General features: G+C 42.3%; 1 protein-coding gene across 1 annotated transcript in view; it reads left to right on the forward strand.

Annotated features, from left to right (window-relative positions):
* Nucleotides 1-313: 313 nt before the first annotated feature.
* The window catches only part of LOC107715531 (scavenger receptor cysteine-rich type 1 protein M130-like), a gene marked incomplete at its 5' end in the record, with an annotated part of 21,510 nt that continues 6,619 nt past the window's right edge, over nt 314-15,204 (forward strand). Inside the window, 5 exons of the mRNA XM_016521683.1 lie at nt 314-622; nt 704-1,018; nt 1,346-1,648; nt 2,033-2,042; nt 6,538-6,836. Coding sequence (XP_016377169.1) covers nt 314-622; nt 704-1,018; nt 1,346-1,648; nt 2,033-2,042; nt 6,538-6,836 — 1,236 coding nt within the window. The remainder of the gene's footprint in view (nt 623-703; nt 1,019-1,345; nt 1,649-2,032; nt 2,043-6,537; nt 6,837-15,204) is intronic.

The raw sequence follows: 15,204 nt of genomic DNA on the forward strand, positions 1-15,204 counted from the left end.
AAAGCTGGTTGTGTGGGCCGGAGCTGGGCCAGAGAAAAATTGCTATTCCCAAATCAGACTCCTTTTATCTTGATTAATATTGTTACTCTAAAATGTCATTAAGAGCATTAATGATATCTGCTACATTCGGTTCTGTTCTGTTTACCCTAAGGGGGTTATTGCTGCATTTCCTGCTCATTCAAGATAGGCTGCATGGATGGGCAGGGAGTTTTTACCCAGAACAGAACCATACCACCAATCCAAACTGTATGCTAAGTGTCAATCATTTTGATGATAGTGGTCCTGACAGAACTAATTATTTATGTTCTTTCAGAAGTCAGGCTGGTTGGAGGTTCTCGCTGCTCTGGGAGGTTAGAGATACTTCATGATCAGACGTGGATGTCAGTGTGTGACGCTGCCTTTGACCAGCAGGATGCAGAGGTTGTGTGTAGAGAGCTGGACTGTGGGGCTCCTGTACAGGTGCTGGGAGCAGCTGCTTTTGGCAAAGGAGACACTCAGATGTGGACACAAGAGATTCAGTGCAGAGGAAATGAATCTCAGATTCATATGTGTCAAACATCTTTCAAATTCACTCCCAAATACAACTGTTCTCACAAAAATAATGTTGGACTGCTTTGTACAGGTATGTATTGACCGTTTCAACAGGAAAGATTTACTTAATTTTGATAGATCTCTTCTAATTTTTTCCCCTTACTGTGCACAGAAATAATAAATGTGCGGTTGGTTAATGGTAACAGTCCCTGCAGTGGGACAGTGGAGGTTCTTCATAGAGGTCAGTGGGGAAGAGTGTGTGACATTGGTTGGGATATGGCTGATGCTGCAGTGGTGTGTAGAGAGCTGGACTGTGGAGAACCTGTAGATGCTCTGAGTGATGCTCAGGTTGGACTCGGATCAGGACCAACCTGGATGAATAATGTAGTGTGTATTGGATCTGAGTCCACACTGAAAAAGTGTGGATCTATCACATGGGGTTTTCAAGGTGTGTGTCAGAGCAAGAGTGCAGGAGTCATCTGCTCAGGTAACCTCAAAACTTCATTTTGTTAAAACGGGTGTCCAAACTTGTTCCTGGAGGGCCACTGTCCTGCAGATTTTAGCTCCAACCCTAGTTAAACACACCTGAACCAGCTAATCAAGGTCTTCAGACTCACTAGAAACTTCCAGGCAAGCAAGTTGGAGCTTGTTGGAACTAAAATCTGCAGGACGTTGGACACCCCTGTGTTAAAAGAAAGAAAAAATAAAATAAAATAAAAAAGTGTATGTTTTGTATGTGGTAAAGTGTATGTAGTGTATGTTTTGTTCTGAAAGGTTAATTCACACTCATTGTGTTTTTTTGTTTTTTTTTCAGGAGTCAGGCTGGTTGGAGGTTCTCACTGCTCTGGGAGGTTAGAGATCCTTCATGATCAAACGTGGATGTCAGTGTGTGACGCTGCCTTTGACCAGCAGGATGCAGAGGTTGTGTGTAGAGAGCTGGACTGTGGGGCTCCTGTACAGGTGCTGGGAGCAGCTGCTTTTGGCAAAGGAGACACTCAGATGTGGACACAAGAGATTCAGTGCAGAGGAAATGAATCTCAGATTCACCTCTGTCCAACATCACTGCCACACAAATACAACTGTTCACATGATAATGATGTTGGACTGGTGTGCGCAGGTTTGAGCAGATTTCTTTTACTGAAATCTTATGTCAAATCTTCTGACTCTGTGTATGAAAGATATTTTCTTTCTCTTTATGAGATTCTTCTTACTGTCTTGTTTGCTCTGTTCATAAGTATTACTTCTCTTGTTTTCTGTATTCAATATGCAGACAGTGTGAATGTGAGGTTGGTTTATGTTATGTACTGGATCAGAGACTACACTGAAGAACTGTGGATCAGTTCAGCTGTATGATTATTATGACTGTAATCATGATACAGATGCTGGAGTCATCTGCTCAGGTGAGCTGTTCTAAAATTTAACCAAGTACAACACTGTTGATCCACACACCTTATATTTTAGATTAAGTTTTATATACATTTTTTTTAACACCAAATGTTAGCAACACTAAGGTCATAGGTTCATTTCTCAGAGAATGCATTAACTGATAAAATGTTAAACTTGAATGCATCTGTAAGTAGCTTTTTCTATATGCATAAATGTCTGCCAAATGCATAAATGTACACTGTAAATGTAAATCCAAATAATGCAATGATCAGTTCTTCCTCTTTTATTGTACCAGCACAGTGCATCATAAACACTTTGTTTTCTGACATAAATACTTGTGCAGTCTGACTCCTGGTAGTTTCTTAAAGCCAGCCAACCAGAAATGAGCTTACAGTCAAGCGTTTGCCTTTGCTCAGTGTCATAAGTGTTTTACTTTTTCCTTCCAAAAAAGGCATTAAGTGAACCGTCAGTGTTCGTCTGTGTCATCTAAGGCTAAGACTAGTATCAATATGTGCATTAAAAAAACAAAATATATATGAAAGTTTCATAACATTTGTAACAATTTGAATGTACATAAAATAATGATCTGTCAGCATTATTGAATGTTATAAATAATGTTTGTACATTTTATTGCCAAAGTTATTATAAAGTATTGCCTTTTTATTTTAGATAAATGCGGCTGTTTAGAAGTCTATAATAGCAATGGTCATGTAACTTTTCTTATGTTTATTTTCTCTCACTACTGCAGTTGTCAGGCTGGTTGGAGGTTCTCGCTGCTCTGGGAGGTTAGAGATACTTCATGATCAGACGTGGATGTCAGTGTGTGACGCTGCCTTTGACCAGCAGGATGCAGAGGTTGTGTGTAGAGAGCTGGACTGTGGGGCTCCTGTACAGGTGCTGGGAGCAGCTGCTATTGGCAAAGGAGACGCTCAGATGTGGACACAAGAGATTCAGTGCAGAGGAAATGAATCTCAGATTCAAATGTGTCCAGCATCACAGAAACACAACTGCTCCCATGATGATCACCAGGCGCTTCTGTGTGCTGGTAAGAAGATTAATTAGTAGAGCAATTAGTAGCATAACTAGGATCATATGCACCCCAGTGCACTTGGTGGGGCCCTCACCACACCCACAATAGGGTGGCCCTTATTGGGGGGTAAATTATTTTTATTGGAAATGTTAACCTCTCACCAGGCCCGGACTGGCCATCGGTAGCACCGGGAGAATTCCCGGTGGCCTGGCGGCTAATTTGGCCAGCTGCCCTGTTTGTTTGTTTGTTTGTTTTTAGTTATTATTATTATTAATATTTTATATTTTTGCCTTCCCAATGTACCAAAGTGATCATTTCCGATTTTGTCATTCGATAATAAATCTATAATAAATCATAAATCAGTTAGTCTTGACTGTGAGTACTGCGCATTCCGCACTTCCATCAAACTGTTTCGAACAGAGTAATCAGTGTTCGCGGGACTCGATGAAGGAGAGGAAGCGGCCAGAAGAAGCACTGAAATGTAATGAAATTACTGACCTGTTCAGGGCTTCAAGTACAGGTCTGTTTCATCTGTAAAAACGATACTGTAGTTTTGTCTTTATTAACCTAGTTGAGTATTAAACTGCTAGCACCTGTTAGGCTATCAGGAGCACCTCATTATTATCATCAGTCAGAATACTGTGCTAAAGGACATCATTATCGTTTGTAAAGTTACATTAATAAATTTAGCAGACAGACATTCACATGGATTTATTGTATAGGTAGGAGGGAGCTAGAGCAGACAGCAACACAGAAGTATGAGTCACAGCCTAATAATGTAATAGTGTTTAGTATTAGGATTTTTCCATAAAGATATTGTACTATTTTTGACATTTAGGCACTTTAGAAAATGTGTTTCAATATATTTGTATGAAATATAGGTTTGTTAAATCTGGGGTATTTAAGTCATTTTTAAGATAAATAACATTCTGTGCTAACAAATTGCAATGAGTTGGTTGTTTTGCAACAAGGTGGACACAGTTTATAACAGTAGACCTGCTGGTGAAGAAGTGACAGGTACAAGAAAAAAAGGGAGAGACAGCGATATTGGGGAAAATGAAGAAAAGGAAAAAGGAAGTGAAGGTGCAGTTCAAGAGACAACCTTTTATTATTTTCTATGGCCCCAGACAAGGATTTAGACCTTTTTATGTGATGGCCATACAAATAATAGGGTTGTCTGTGGTTTCAGAATTTGTTGTAGGTGTATAGGATGGCCCGGATGAGTGTGAGATTTCCCGGCCTAAAATTGCGTTCCAGTCCGGCCCTGCCTCTCACCCCCTCATTTGTTTCTCCACTATGTAATGTATGCAAAATTTCATCCAGATAATTTGTTGTTTAGTGTATGCTCAAAGAATATATCTTTTTACCAACAGGTACTTGGTGATATTAGTGAAGTTTTTGTTCACTGATAAACTTTTGACTGTTTCTGGTATCAGATGAGGGGCAGTTGTGGACTAATGGTTAGAGAGTTGGACTTGTAACCCGAAGGTCATGCGTTCGAGTCTCAGTAGTACTGGCAGGAATTGTAGGTGGGGGGAGTGAATGTACAGCACCCTCGTCCACCTTCAGTAACCACGACTGAGGTGAGACCCTTGAGCAAGGCACTGAACCCCCAGTTGCTCTTTGGGCACGGGAGCAAATGGCTGCCCACTGTTCTGGGTGTGTGTTCACAATGTGTGTGAGTGTGTTCACTACTCACTGCTGGGTGGGTTAAATGCAAAGCACAAATTCTGAGTATGGGTTACCATACTTGGCATAAATGCAGAACACTCGCAACTTCTTCGTTATTCGTTATTTCCTAAGTGAAGATCCTGGTACCTGGGCAAACAATGCAAATGCAAATGCAAGAAAGAGGTGTTGCACTTATCCAAGAGTACAACGTACTCCTCTCAAAGACTGAAGAACAAACGCAGTTCATAATGCAGATTATCAGAGAGCACTAAAAATCTTTTTCCAGTTTCTGCGGCTGAAGCACATGTCGGATTGTCATCACGATCTAGATCAGATCACAATTTTTCAAAGATCAGTTCAGCAGCGCTGTAGATTTTATTTTTGGCATTTTATGCCTTTATTTAGATAGGACAGGAAGCAAAGTGGGAGAGAGAGAGGGAGACAGGATCGGGAAAGGTCCACGAGCCGGGACTCGAACTCGGGATGCCTAAAGTGCAACAGTGCTACATGTTGGTGTGTTGCCCACAAGGTTATCTGCACCAACAAAATTGAATATTTTAAGACTAACAACACTGTTCTGTGTTTTCGTTTTTAACCTGATTCATAGTTTACTAATGGTTTTGTATAATTATTAATTACATGCTGTTCTGGTCATTAAGACAGAATTTCAGTTTTGTTGAGCACACCCCAAACATAGTCCAATCTCAGCAAAATTTGGTTTGTTTCCATTTTTCATGAAGGGGAGTTGACTGGGTGGGTGAGAGCAGAAGATTTCAAAAGTCCAAAAATAAGGCCCACCCTAACCCACAGCTTACAAGAATGAACTAAAATTCATGAAAATATAACGCTGTTATTCTGTGTTTGTTCTGAATGTCTTTGTCTCTCCTTAAAGGAACACTCCACTATTTTTGAAAATAGGCTCATTTTCCAACTCCCCTAGAGTTAAACAGTTGAGTTTTACCGTTTTTGAATCCATTCAGCTGATCTCCGGGTTGAGTTTTACCGTTTTTGAATCCATTCAGCTGATCTCCGGGTCTGGCGGTAGCACTTTTAGCTGTAGCTTAGCATAGATCAGTGAATCTGATTAGACCGTTAGCATCTCGCTCAAAAATGACCAAAGAGTTTCTATATTTTTCCTATTTAAAACTTCACTCTTCTGTAGTTACATCATGTACTAAGATTGACGGAAAATGAAAAGTTGTGATTTTCTAGGCCGCTATGGCTAGGAACTATACTCTCATTCCGGCGTAATAATCAAGGAACTTTGCTGCAGTTAATCCAGAGAATAACAATTTTTTCTGAGACCGAGAGAAACCGAAAGATGAGTCATCATTTAAAAGCAAAAGCTCAGCAAAGTTCCTTGATTATTACGCCAGAATGAGAGTATAGTTCCTAGTGAAAATGGTAAAACTCAACTGTTTAACTCTAGGGGAGTTGGAAAATGAGCCTATTTTCAAAAATAGTGGAGAGTTCCTTTAAATTGTACTATCCTTAAAGGAATTTTACAAAATAATAGTATTTTGTAATTCCGTTTGTTTATTTTGAAAGGTTGTATTTTGTATAATAGGTAAATTTTAGATACAATAATAATCATTAGCCCAAGTTCTGGCAGGTTTTGCATGGACAAGCACTACTAACATATACTGTAGTTATATTTTTAAAAATCAGTCAAGCTCTGAAAAGGACCGTAAATGTAGTCCATATTCTTCATGCTCTGTATTTCATGACTTCTAAGAAGATAAAATAGCTTTGTTTTTGCTCACAGAGCATACAGGGCCAAAGTGCAACTACCTAACGTTTATGCCACTTTTAAACACAATGGCATCTCTTTACTGTAGATTTATTGATTGATTGATTGATTGATTTTTGTCTCTGTCTTTCTCTCTATTTCCCTCTCTCTTAGATGTAATGAATGTGAGACTGGTAAATGGTAACAGTCCTTGTGCTGGTCGAGTGGAGGTTCTTCATAGAGGTCAGTGGGGAACAGTGTGTCATGATAGCTGGGCTATGCCTGATGCTGCAGTGGTGTGTAGAGAACTGGACTGTGGAGAACCTGTAGATGCTTTGGGTGCTGCTCATTTTGGTCAAGGATCAGGACCAATCTGGATGAGTGTTTTAACATGTACAGGAACAGAGTCTACACTGAAGAACTGTGGATCAGCAGGTTGGAATGAACATGCCTGCACTCATAATCATGATGCTGGAGTCATCTGCTCAGGTGAATAAAATTAAACCTCAAAGCATCCCACACTTTCTGATAATTTTGTCTTGATTGTGTAAGAAAGTAAAGATATATATTTTTGGATGTGGTTATCTGCGTGTACGATTTAAACAAGTCTGTCTTATTCTTAGAATTAATTACCACTTAAGAATTAGGCAGCTTGAAAATAATGTAAATTTGCCATGATTATTTTACTGCATTTTCACAATGAATTAAAGAAATAATTACAGTTCATCATCATTTGTCATCATATGTTTACCTTCATGTTGTTTAAAGGGGTCATATGATGCGATTTCAATTTTTCCTTTCTCTTTGGAGTGTTTCAAGCTCTTGGTGCATAAAGAAGATCTGTAAAGCTGCAAAGACTAAAGTCTCAAATCCAAAGAGATATTCTTTATAAAAGTTAAGAGTCAACCACGCCTACCTAAAACGGCTCATTCTAACACGCCCCCACATATCTACATCACGATGTGGGAAGATTTGCATAACGCCGCCCAAATGTTCACGCAAAGAAAGAAGGCATAACTTTTATTCTCGCTGTAGTATTGAACAGACTGTAAGTAAGTTTTCATATTTAAAGGATTTGCCACTGATGAACGCGAGTTTTGAGTTTCAACGCGAGTTTCAAATGCGAGTTTTGAGCAGTGTAGAGTAGCGCTTGTTTGTCATTTCTCCGATCACAAATGCAGACATGGTTTTATGTTTACGCGGCGCGATGCAACGCAACGTGTAAAAAGACAGTATAAGTCATTATAATCCGTAAATATGTCCCCACTGGATGCAACAAATGCCTCGTTTATAATGGTTTTTAATGTTTTTGTCTCGTCGCTCCGGCCGGGACATGGCATAACAGTATGGTAAGGGGCGTAACATTTCCGTCACATGCTTGAGGTATTCGGCCAATCACAATGCACTGGATAGCTGGCCAATCACAGCACACCTCGCTTTTCAGACCGATAATCTTTGTAATAATCGACGCCTTTCAGAAAGGTGGGGCATAGAGGAGAAACAATAATGTACAGTTTGTGGAAAATAATGTGTTTTTTTAACCTTAAACCGCATAAACACATTTCATTACACCAAATACACAAAATAATGTTCTTTTTAGCAACATCATATGACCCCTTTAAAACTTTAGAGTTTTAGCAGAGTATGGTAAGATATTCAACAGAATATGCAGGCTGCTCATTTCCAAATACTAAAAGAGATTAGTGACCTCAACTGTCCAGCTTCAAGAAGCATTTTCAGTGAATAACAACTACAATGATATATAGTCTATTGAAACTGAACTGCGAAAACATGCTCATTCTGAACTTCTGCACATTTATACATCAACAACACATTCACCCAGTCACAATGAGCTAAAAAGGATAAAGAGGGATAGAGGGTGTCACGAATCAGGCCTCTGTGGTTCCCCTGATCGGCACCAGAGGGACTATTTAAGCTGCACACATACACACTCTCATTGTGAAGTCTTATTTTGCCATAGTTGACATTTCTTAGTGTTTCCTTGTACTACTCTGTTGGATTGCTGTGTTTGACCTTGGACTGTTACCTGTTTCACGATTGTTTGCTGCCTGCCTCGATCTCCTTGCTCTGTTGTTTGGATTCTCATATGTATTGTTTGCTGCCTGCCCCGATCTTCTGCCTGTACTCTGACTCTGCTTTAGTCTCGTCTCTGATAACCATGACTACTGGTGATTGAACCCTGCCTGTATTGACGCTGTTCTTTTAGAATAAAGCTGCACATGGATCCTCACTCCGTTAAACCCCTCATTACAGAGGGATAGACAGTGGGCAAATTCCAAACGGCATTTTTGCGCCCTCGAAGGGCACTTTGAGATGGCATTTGTAGGGACGTACCAAATGAAAGTAAACAAATAAATACCTTCACGAAGGGCCCTTCCAGAAGTCTGTTAGTGAAGCGTTGTCAAGGTAACATTTGGTCAGTCACTTCCTTCGCCAAGGGAGTTCCAAACGCTTATACGAGACCGTAATGCCCTGCACCCTTCAAAGAACACACTTCAAGGGCTCTGCCCTTCGAAGGGAGTAGTGTATAGGGATGCTCACTTCCATTTGGAATTTATCTAACACCAGATAAGAACTAGGGATGGGCATTTTTCAAAAAATATTGTATTTGAATATTTGAGCTCATAAAAAATGAATATTAGTTTATTTAAATGACGTTTAACAAGAAAGACGTTAAACATTATTTTTTAATATCCAAGTTTTTGTCACAATTTCTGAACAAGCTTATGATTAGGCATTATACACAGGGGCGTAGCAGCCTCGGGGGACGGCGGGGACATGTCCCCCGCACTTTTAGAAAAAGGTGATTCTGTCCCCCGCAGTATGTTTGACCCACCGCTGATATTTCCGCCCGTGTTCTCTGATTAGTTTATTTAGATTTGAGTGAACTAACATTCAGCCAATCACAAGGCGAATCATCTCTTGGGCGCGTCTGTCATGAGCTTCAAATCTCCTGTTGCTCTCCGATTTCACTTTGCCCTTTTGGTGGTAAAAAGCACCCCAGAAAAAAGCAGAGGATGATTACGTCCTTTTTCAAACACTATAAGTATGTGTTATGTCACGATGACACGAATCACGCAATCGAATTTCTACGTTATTATTTGACCTCTAACGGCGCATCTACACCGAATGCAATGCGATCATGCGACGTGACAAAAGAACCCGTTAAGAATGAGGCATGTGACGCGTCAAGTCGCGCCGGATCCAGTGTGTGTTATATTCTCTCCTACTTGTAAGTCGCTTTGGATAAAAGCGTTTGCTAAACGAGTAAATGTAAATATGGACAGCATAACTGATTATTGGGTTCTTTAGTCGCGTCGCGCAACTCGTGTCCGGAGTAGAATTATCCTTTCCCAATAAAGCAAAGTTGTTTTGCGCTGAATACTTATCATCTTATACTTTATCATATTTTAGTACTTTAATTCATTACAGCTATGTTTTTAACTTTAACTGGTCTGTAGGAAAGGCAGGTTGTCACATCACAGACAGAGAGAGAGGGGAGGACAATTGCTCGACCGGTGAGATTTGTTGAAAGAAGAATTTTTTTTTATTTTAAGGTAGTGTTTTTTTTTTATTGGGACTACTTGCCAATGTTTTAAGGAATTAAACATAAAAAAATTTTTTCATTTTATGTTCAAATTGTTAAATACAATTGGTTATATAGGTAAAGGCAGTGTGCTCCAATAGTTTTTAAAGACACTTTTTTTGTCCAACTGTTAAGAATTAGGTTAAAAGTTATTGTTTAAGTGTAGTGTAACTGAAATATTGTGCATAACATTTCATAAAAATAAAGTATAGATGTCCACAGTGGTCTCAAAGTCCCAAGTCCTGCAGTTATTTTTTTAAATTAGGGTTAGAGTTAGGGTTTTTGAGTATATCACAAAAAATAGGTCCCTGTAAGCTGTCTTGCTTCCTGTAAGCTATCAAGGCATGTTCCCAAAATTGCCACTAAAGTGAAAACACGACAATTGGTATTCTATATAGAATTTATTATTATATGTACTAACTTTGTACATTGTGTACATAATTTGTTTGGCCATTGAGGGTCACATCACCTGACAGCTATCTCACCCCCACTTTCAAAAGCCACTTTTCTACTATCGGGCCGAACGGATCTCTTTGCTTAACCATTCCATTCCGTGCCGATCCGGGCCAGTCAGCACAGATACGGTTTCATTTTCCACTGTGGTGCTCATAACGGAATGTAATACAAATGCGTCAGTCGTTGCCTTGGTAACGCAAGTGTAACGTAAACAGTGATATGGAAGATGATCAGATATTTCTGTTTTTGGGACTCCTTTTTATCCGATATTTACTTCGTTAAATAACAGAAAAAAAGACACAACTCTTGTCACAAAAAATAAAATAAACAGAAGGTGACAGCGGGTATAATATCAGTAAGCGCAAATGTTTCCTCCACAGACCAAACTGTCTCAGACATTTTTTTATTTTTTATATCGAACGTAGCGTAGCTGTTTACTTGGCTGTTTGATCAAATAGCGCGCTTCCGCTTAGCCAGCTATGGAGAAACTGGTAGCCAGGCAACAGAGTGGCGACGTCACGCACACGCACTCTACCAGCACGGCTCAGCACGGTTGTCTAACCGTGCCAAGAATTCCGGGCCGAGAACGGTTTGTAATCGTGCCATGGCCATACCAGGCTCAGGTGGAAATACAACTGGAACTGCATCTGACAGTTCTTAGAACCGTACGGCCCGATAGTGGAAAAGCACCTAATATGGCTGCTACGCCCCTGATTATAAACAACAATGTTTTACAACAACAACAACAAAATCTCAAAGTTTTATTTTAGTTGAAAACGTGTGTAAACACAAACAAACAAAATTAAAAAAAACAAATATATATATTTGGCAATTACAGTAGAGAACATACATAAATTGTGTAAAAATGAATGGCTACTGGTAGCTCTTCTTCCTGGTTGTTAATTTGCCGGTTGATAACAAACCCACTATGGAGCGTCCGGTTAGAGACTTTACCACAGATGATCAGGTATGCGGGAATAACCCATTTATTATCACCAGTACACCAGTAAACTCAGTACACTAAAGAAATGTTGTTTTTCATGTTTGTCCCAGCTTACATCGGCTTTTCCCCCGTGTTATATCATCTGCTGGGTTATGAATTGATGGAACATAACGCCATGTGTGCTGGTCTGTAATGTCCTGGATCTCGGTGACTCTGGTTCCAACAAACACTTTAAATCGGCAAGAGTCTGAATGCAGCCAAGTGAGGACTGTGGTGGAGTCAGTCCACAGAGTGAGTTGGTGTATGGGAAGGTTCAGTTCTGTTCTGACTACTTTAGTAAGCTGTGCCCCAGTCAGTGCAGCACAGAGTTCCAGACAAGGGATCGATTGCTGTTTGGGTGCCACTCGTGATCTGGCTGTGAGGAAGGCCACCTCTACCTCCCCACCTTGATCCTCTGTGCGGAGGTAAGCGACTGAGCCATAAGCACGCTCAGAGGCATCACAGAAGATGTGTACCTCTCGCTGACTCATGTCTGTATCTCTGATTGGGATGGAGTAACACCTTGGAAAGACAATGTGTTGTAGGGCAGGCAGCTCCTCCACCCACTCTGTCCAGATCTGTAGAAGATCTGCAGGTAAGTGCGGATCATCCCAGTCTCTTTTCTTATCCCAAAGGCACTGCACTATGAGCTTGGCTCTGGTAGTGAAGGGAATGGGATAGCCCAGGGGGTCATACTGACTTGCCACAATTCTGTAAATGCTGTGCATGGTAGTCTCAGTGTTTTGTATGGGACGGTACTTATAGGAAAGCGTGTCCGTTTGGTGATTCCAGAGGAGCCCCAGGGTAGATTCTTGGGTGTTGCTCTGTCCTTGTGAAATCCAAAGTTCAGTGCCGTCTGATCTGACCTCAGGAGGTAAATGGCTTATGTTGGAGAGTTGGTTGCTGGACCACTGCCTCAGGTCAAAACCTCCTCCTGCCAATAAGCTCCGGAGTTTGTCAACAAGACTCTTGCCTTCTTCCACTAAGCTGAAACTCTGCAGACAGTTATCTACAATGAAAGACTTCAGGACAGAATAGCGGATGTCTTCCCCAGGTTGGCTATGGTCCAGGATATGTTTTTGTAATGCAAAGATGGCACAGCAAGGGCTGCATGTGGTGCAGAAGGGGAGAACCTGCCATACATAAACATTGGGTGGATCCTGTGGATTTAGATCCCTCCAGAGGAATCGCAGAAGAGGCCTGTCTTCGGGAAGCAATCTGATCTGGTGGAACATCCCCCGGATATCACTGCTGATAGCAACTGAATGCTCTCTGAACCTGAGCAGCACTGCAAGAAGAGATGGGTCTAACACAGGACCAGGGAGCAAAAGCTCGTTAAGGTTTTGACCCTGATATTGAAACTAGCAATTAAATACAGCCCTGTTTTTCCTGTTGTGTTGGACCAGGTGATGGGGAATGTACCAGGTGTTGGTTTGGCATTCTTCAGCACTTAGTTCCACCTTGACTGCATAACCTGCCCGCACTGGTTTCTGAATCTCTGCAGTGTAGGCAGCTGCTTGCTCTGGATCTTTGGCCAGCCTTCTCTCTATGGCTCGCAGATGAGGGAGAACAGCATTTTTGGGAGCCTTAAGGTCTGGCATGTTCCTAACACGCAAAAGTGGGGTTGCATAGTGCTTGACGCCATCCACCTCTACTCTCATTGTCTTGCTCACCAGAATTTTCACTGCTTCCTGATCTTGTCTGGGTCTTGTGCTCATCTTTTCACTTTGCCAGGGAAGCACGTCCATCTGCCAAAGTCTCTCCACTTGTCTGAGAAGATCAGTTTCTGGTGGTGCCATTGAGGTGAAAAGACACTGTTGTTCAGTGACCTCATGTGTTGCAGGTGTTGTACAGGACCCTGCAAAGTCCAGCCGAGACAAGTCTTGATAGCTGCTGGTCCCCCTGGGGGGCCTAGGCGGATTGGCTCCACTGCCGTAATGAGGTGGGGGTAGTCTGATCCGATGAGCAGGACAGGGCGAACTGCCTCTAAATGGCTCAAAAGAAGCCCTCTGAGGTGGTGGTATTTCTCCCTCAAACGCTTAACCGGGTGTGTGTTTAGCAAGACTTAGCTGCTGGGCTGTGAATGCACCCTTTATTTGATACAGTTTGCTGGGCTGAGACAGGGGGGGATGTGAAATGACACTGATGCACCCGTGAGCATTTGTAATTCCTGCCTAACTGTGCGAAGTGGAAGATCTTCTGGCTGACCTTTTAGGCCCAGCTGTTGAGCAGCATTGTGCAAAAGGATGGTCCTCTCCGATCCATCATCTAAGATGGCATAAGCTTTCACCTTGTGTGCCCCGATTCGGAGAATGACCTTGACGATCTTCAGAAGAACCTTTCGGCTGACAGGAGGCTTACAAATGAGAAGTATCTCGTTCATAGTGTTGAGGAGGCAGCCATTAGCAGAAGTACCTTCATTTGGGGTAGTCTTTGGGAGGTCTGCACTCCTGGGATTGATGTCATGAAGGACCAGCAGGTGACGGCTATTACACTGTTTGCAGCGCATTCTCAGATTGCACTCTGAAACTTGGTGATTCCCCCCACAGCAGCAGCATCTGTCGCAATATTTGATCCAGTTTCGTTTCTGGTCAACGGTACGCTGCTTAAAGTTGTTGCAATTGTTGAGGGTGTGTTTGTGGTGGTCACAGTAAGGGCAGTAATGGGTTAAAGCAGGTTTGTTGGCCGTAAGTGTCATCTTTGTCGGTGGAGGTGCTTTCTCTGTGCCAAGCAGAATGGTGGCACTTTTAACTGCTGGCTTAGAGTCTCTGATTACCTCTCGTGTTCGTGCTGGATATCCACGACGACTGGCTCCTACAAGCCTTGATGTGTCCTCCTGCACTTGAATTTCATACTCCAGCCACTCTGACAGATCAAGAAGGGCGGGGATTGGCACTTGGTGAGGATGTGCAAAGTGCCGGAAACTTCACCTGAGGTCGTGCGGCAGCTTCCCTAGGAGCCGGGAGACATGGGAGCCACACTGCAACTCAAAGGTGCCCTTCCTTCCTAGTTGCTCTAGCATGCCAACGAGGGAACGAACCTTGAGGACAAAGAGTCGGAATGCTTTAATGTCCCCACTGGCTATGTTTGGACCATCCATGAGCTCTGCTATGCCTTGCAACGCGAGCTGATGCGGCTGTCCGTATTGCTGATCCAGTGCTGCCATGGTCTTTGTGAAGGGTTGTTGTGAATGACTGAATCAGCGATAAGCAGGGCCTCCTCTAGTTTGAGGTGATCAGTGAGTATTTGGAATTTGAATCTCTCTGTGGCTGTAGCTGGCCGACGATAAGCAGGGCCTCCTCTAGTTTGAGGTGATCAGTGAGTATTTGGAATTTGAGTCTCTCTGTGGCTGTAGCTGGCAGAATGTTCTCCAGAGCCGTGAGAATTCTCTAGGGTTCGGATGTACAAAGTCTGGAATTGTGGGGGTCGGACCTCGGTACATCTGCTCTAGCTCAGGAGGAACTGGGCTGGATGCTCTGCATGGCAGGTGAGAGCGTCGGGCGGATTCAAAGGATGGAGGGCCTGCGGTCTCTGGTTCGCATGATGCATAATTACTCAGTCTGTAAGGCGTCTCAGTTCTAGAGTAATAGGTTCTTTCCTCCCTTGAATGTTCGGAGTGTGACGCGTGGTACGGGTAGTGCGGCTTTGCTCTGGGGACAGCTATTGGAGCTAGGAATGCCTCAGAACTGTGCTCAGGCTGATCTGCCTCAGCAGACCTGAATCGTGGGGCTGCCTCATGGACCGTTGGAAGAAGTCGCTCTTGCAACACGTTTTGATACCATTCTTTATTCATGGCAGTGTTTTTGGGCAGA

The sequence above is a fragment of the Sinocyclocheilus rhinocerous genome, unplaced genomic scaffold, assembly GCF_001515625.1.
Source record: "Sinocyclocheilus rhinocerous isolate Xijiao unplaced genomic scaffold, SAMN03320098_v1.1 scaffold4376, whole genome shotgun sequence".
NCBI lineage: Eukaryota > Metazoa > Chordata > Actinopteri > Cypriniformes > Cyprinidae > Sinocyclocheilus > Sinocyclocheilus rhinocerous.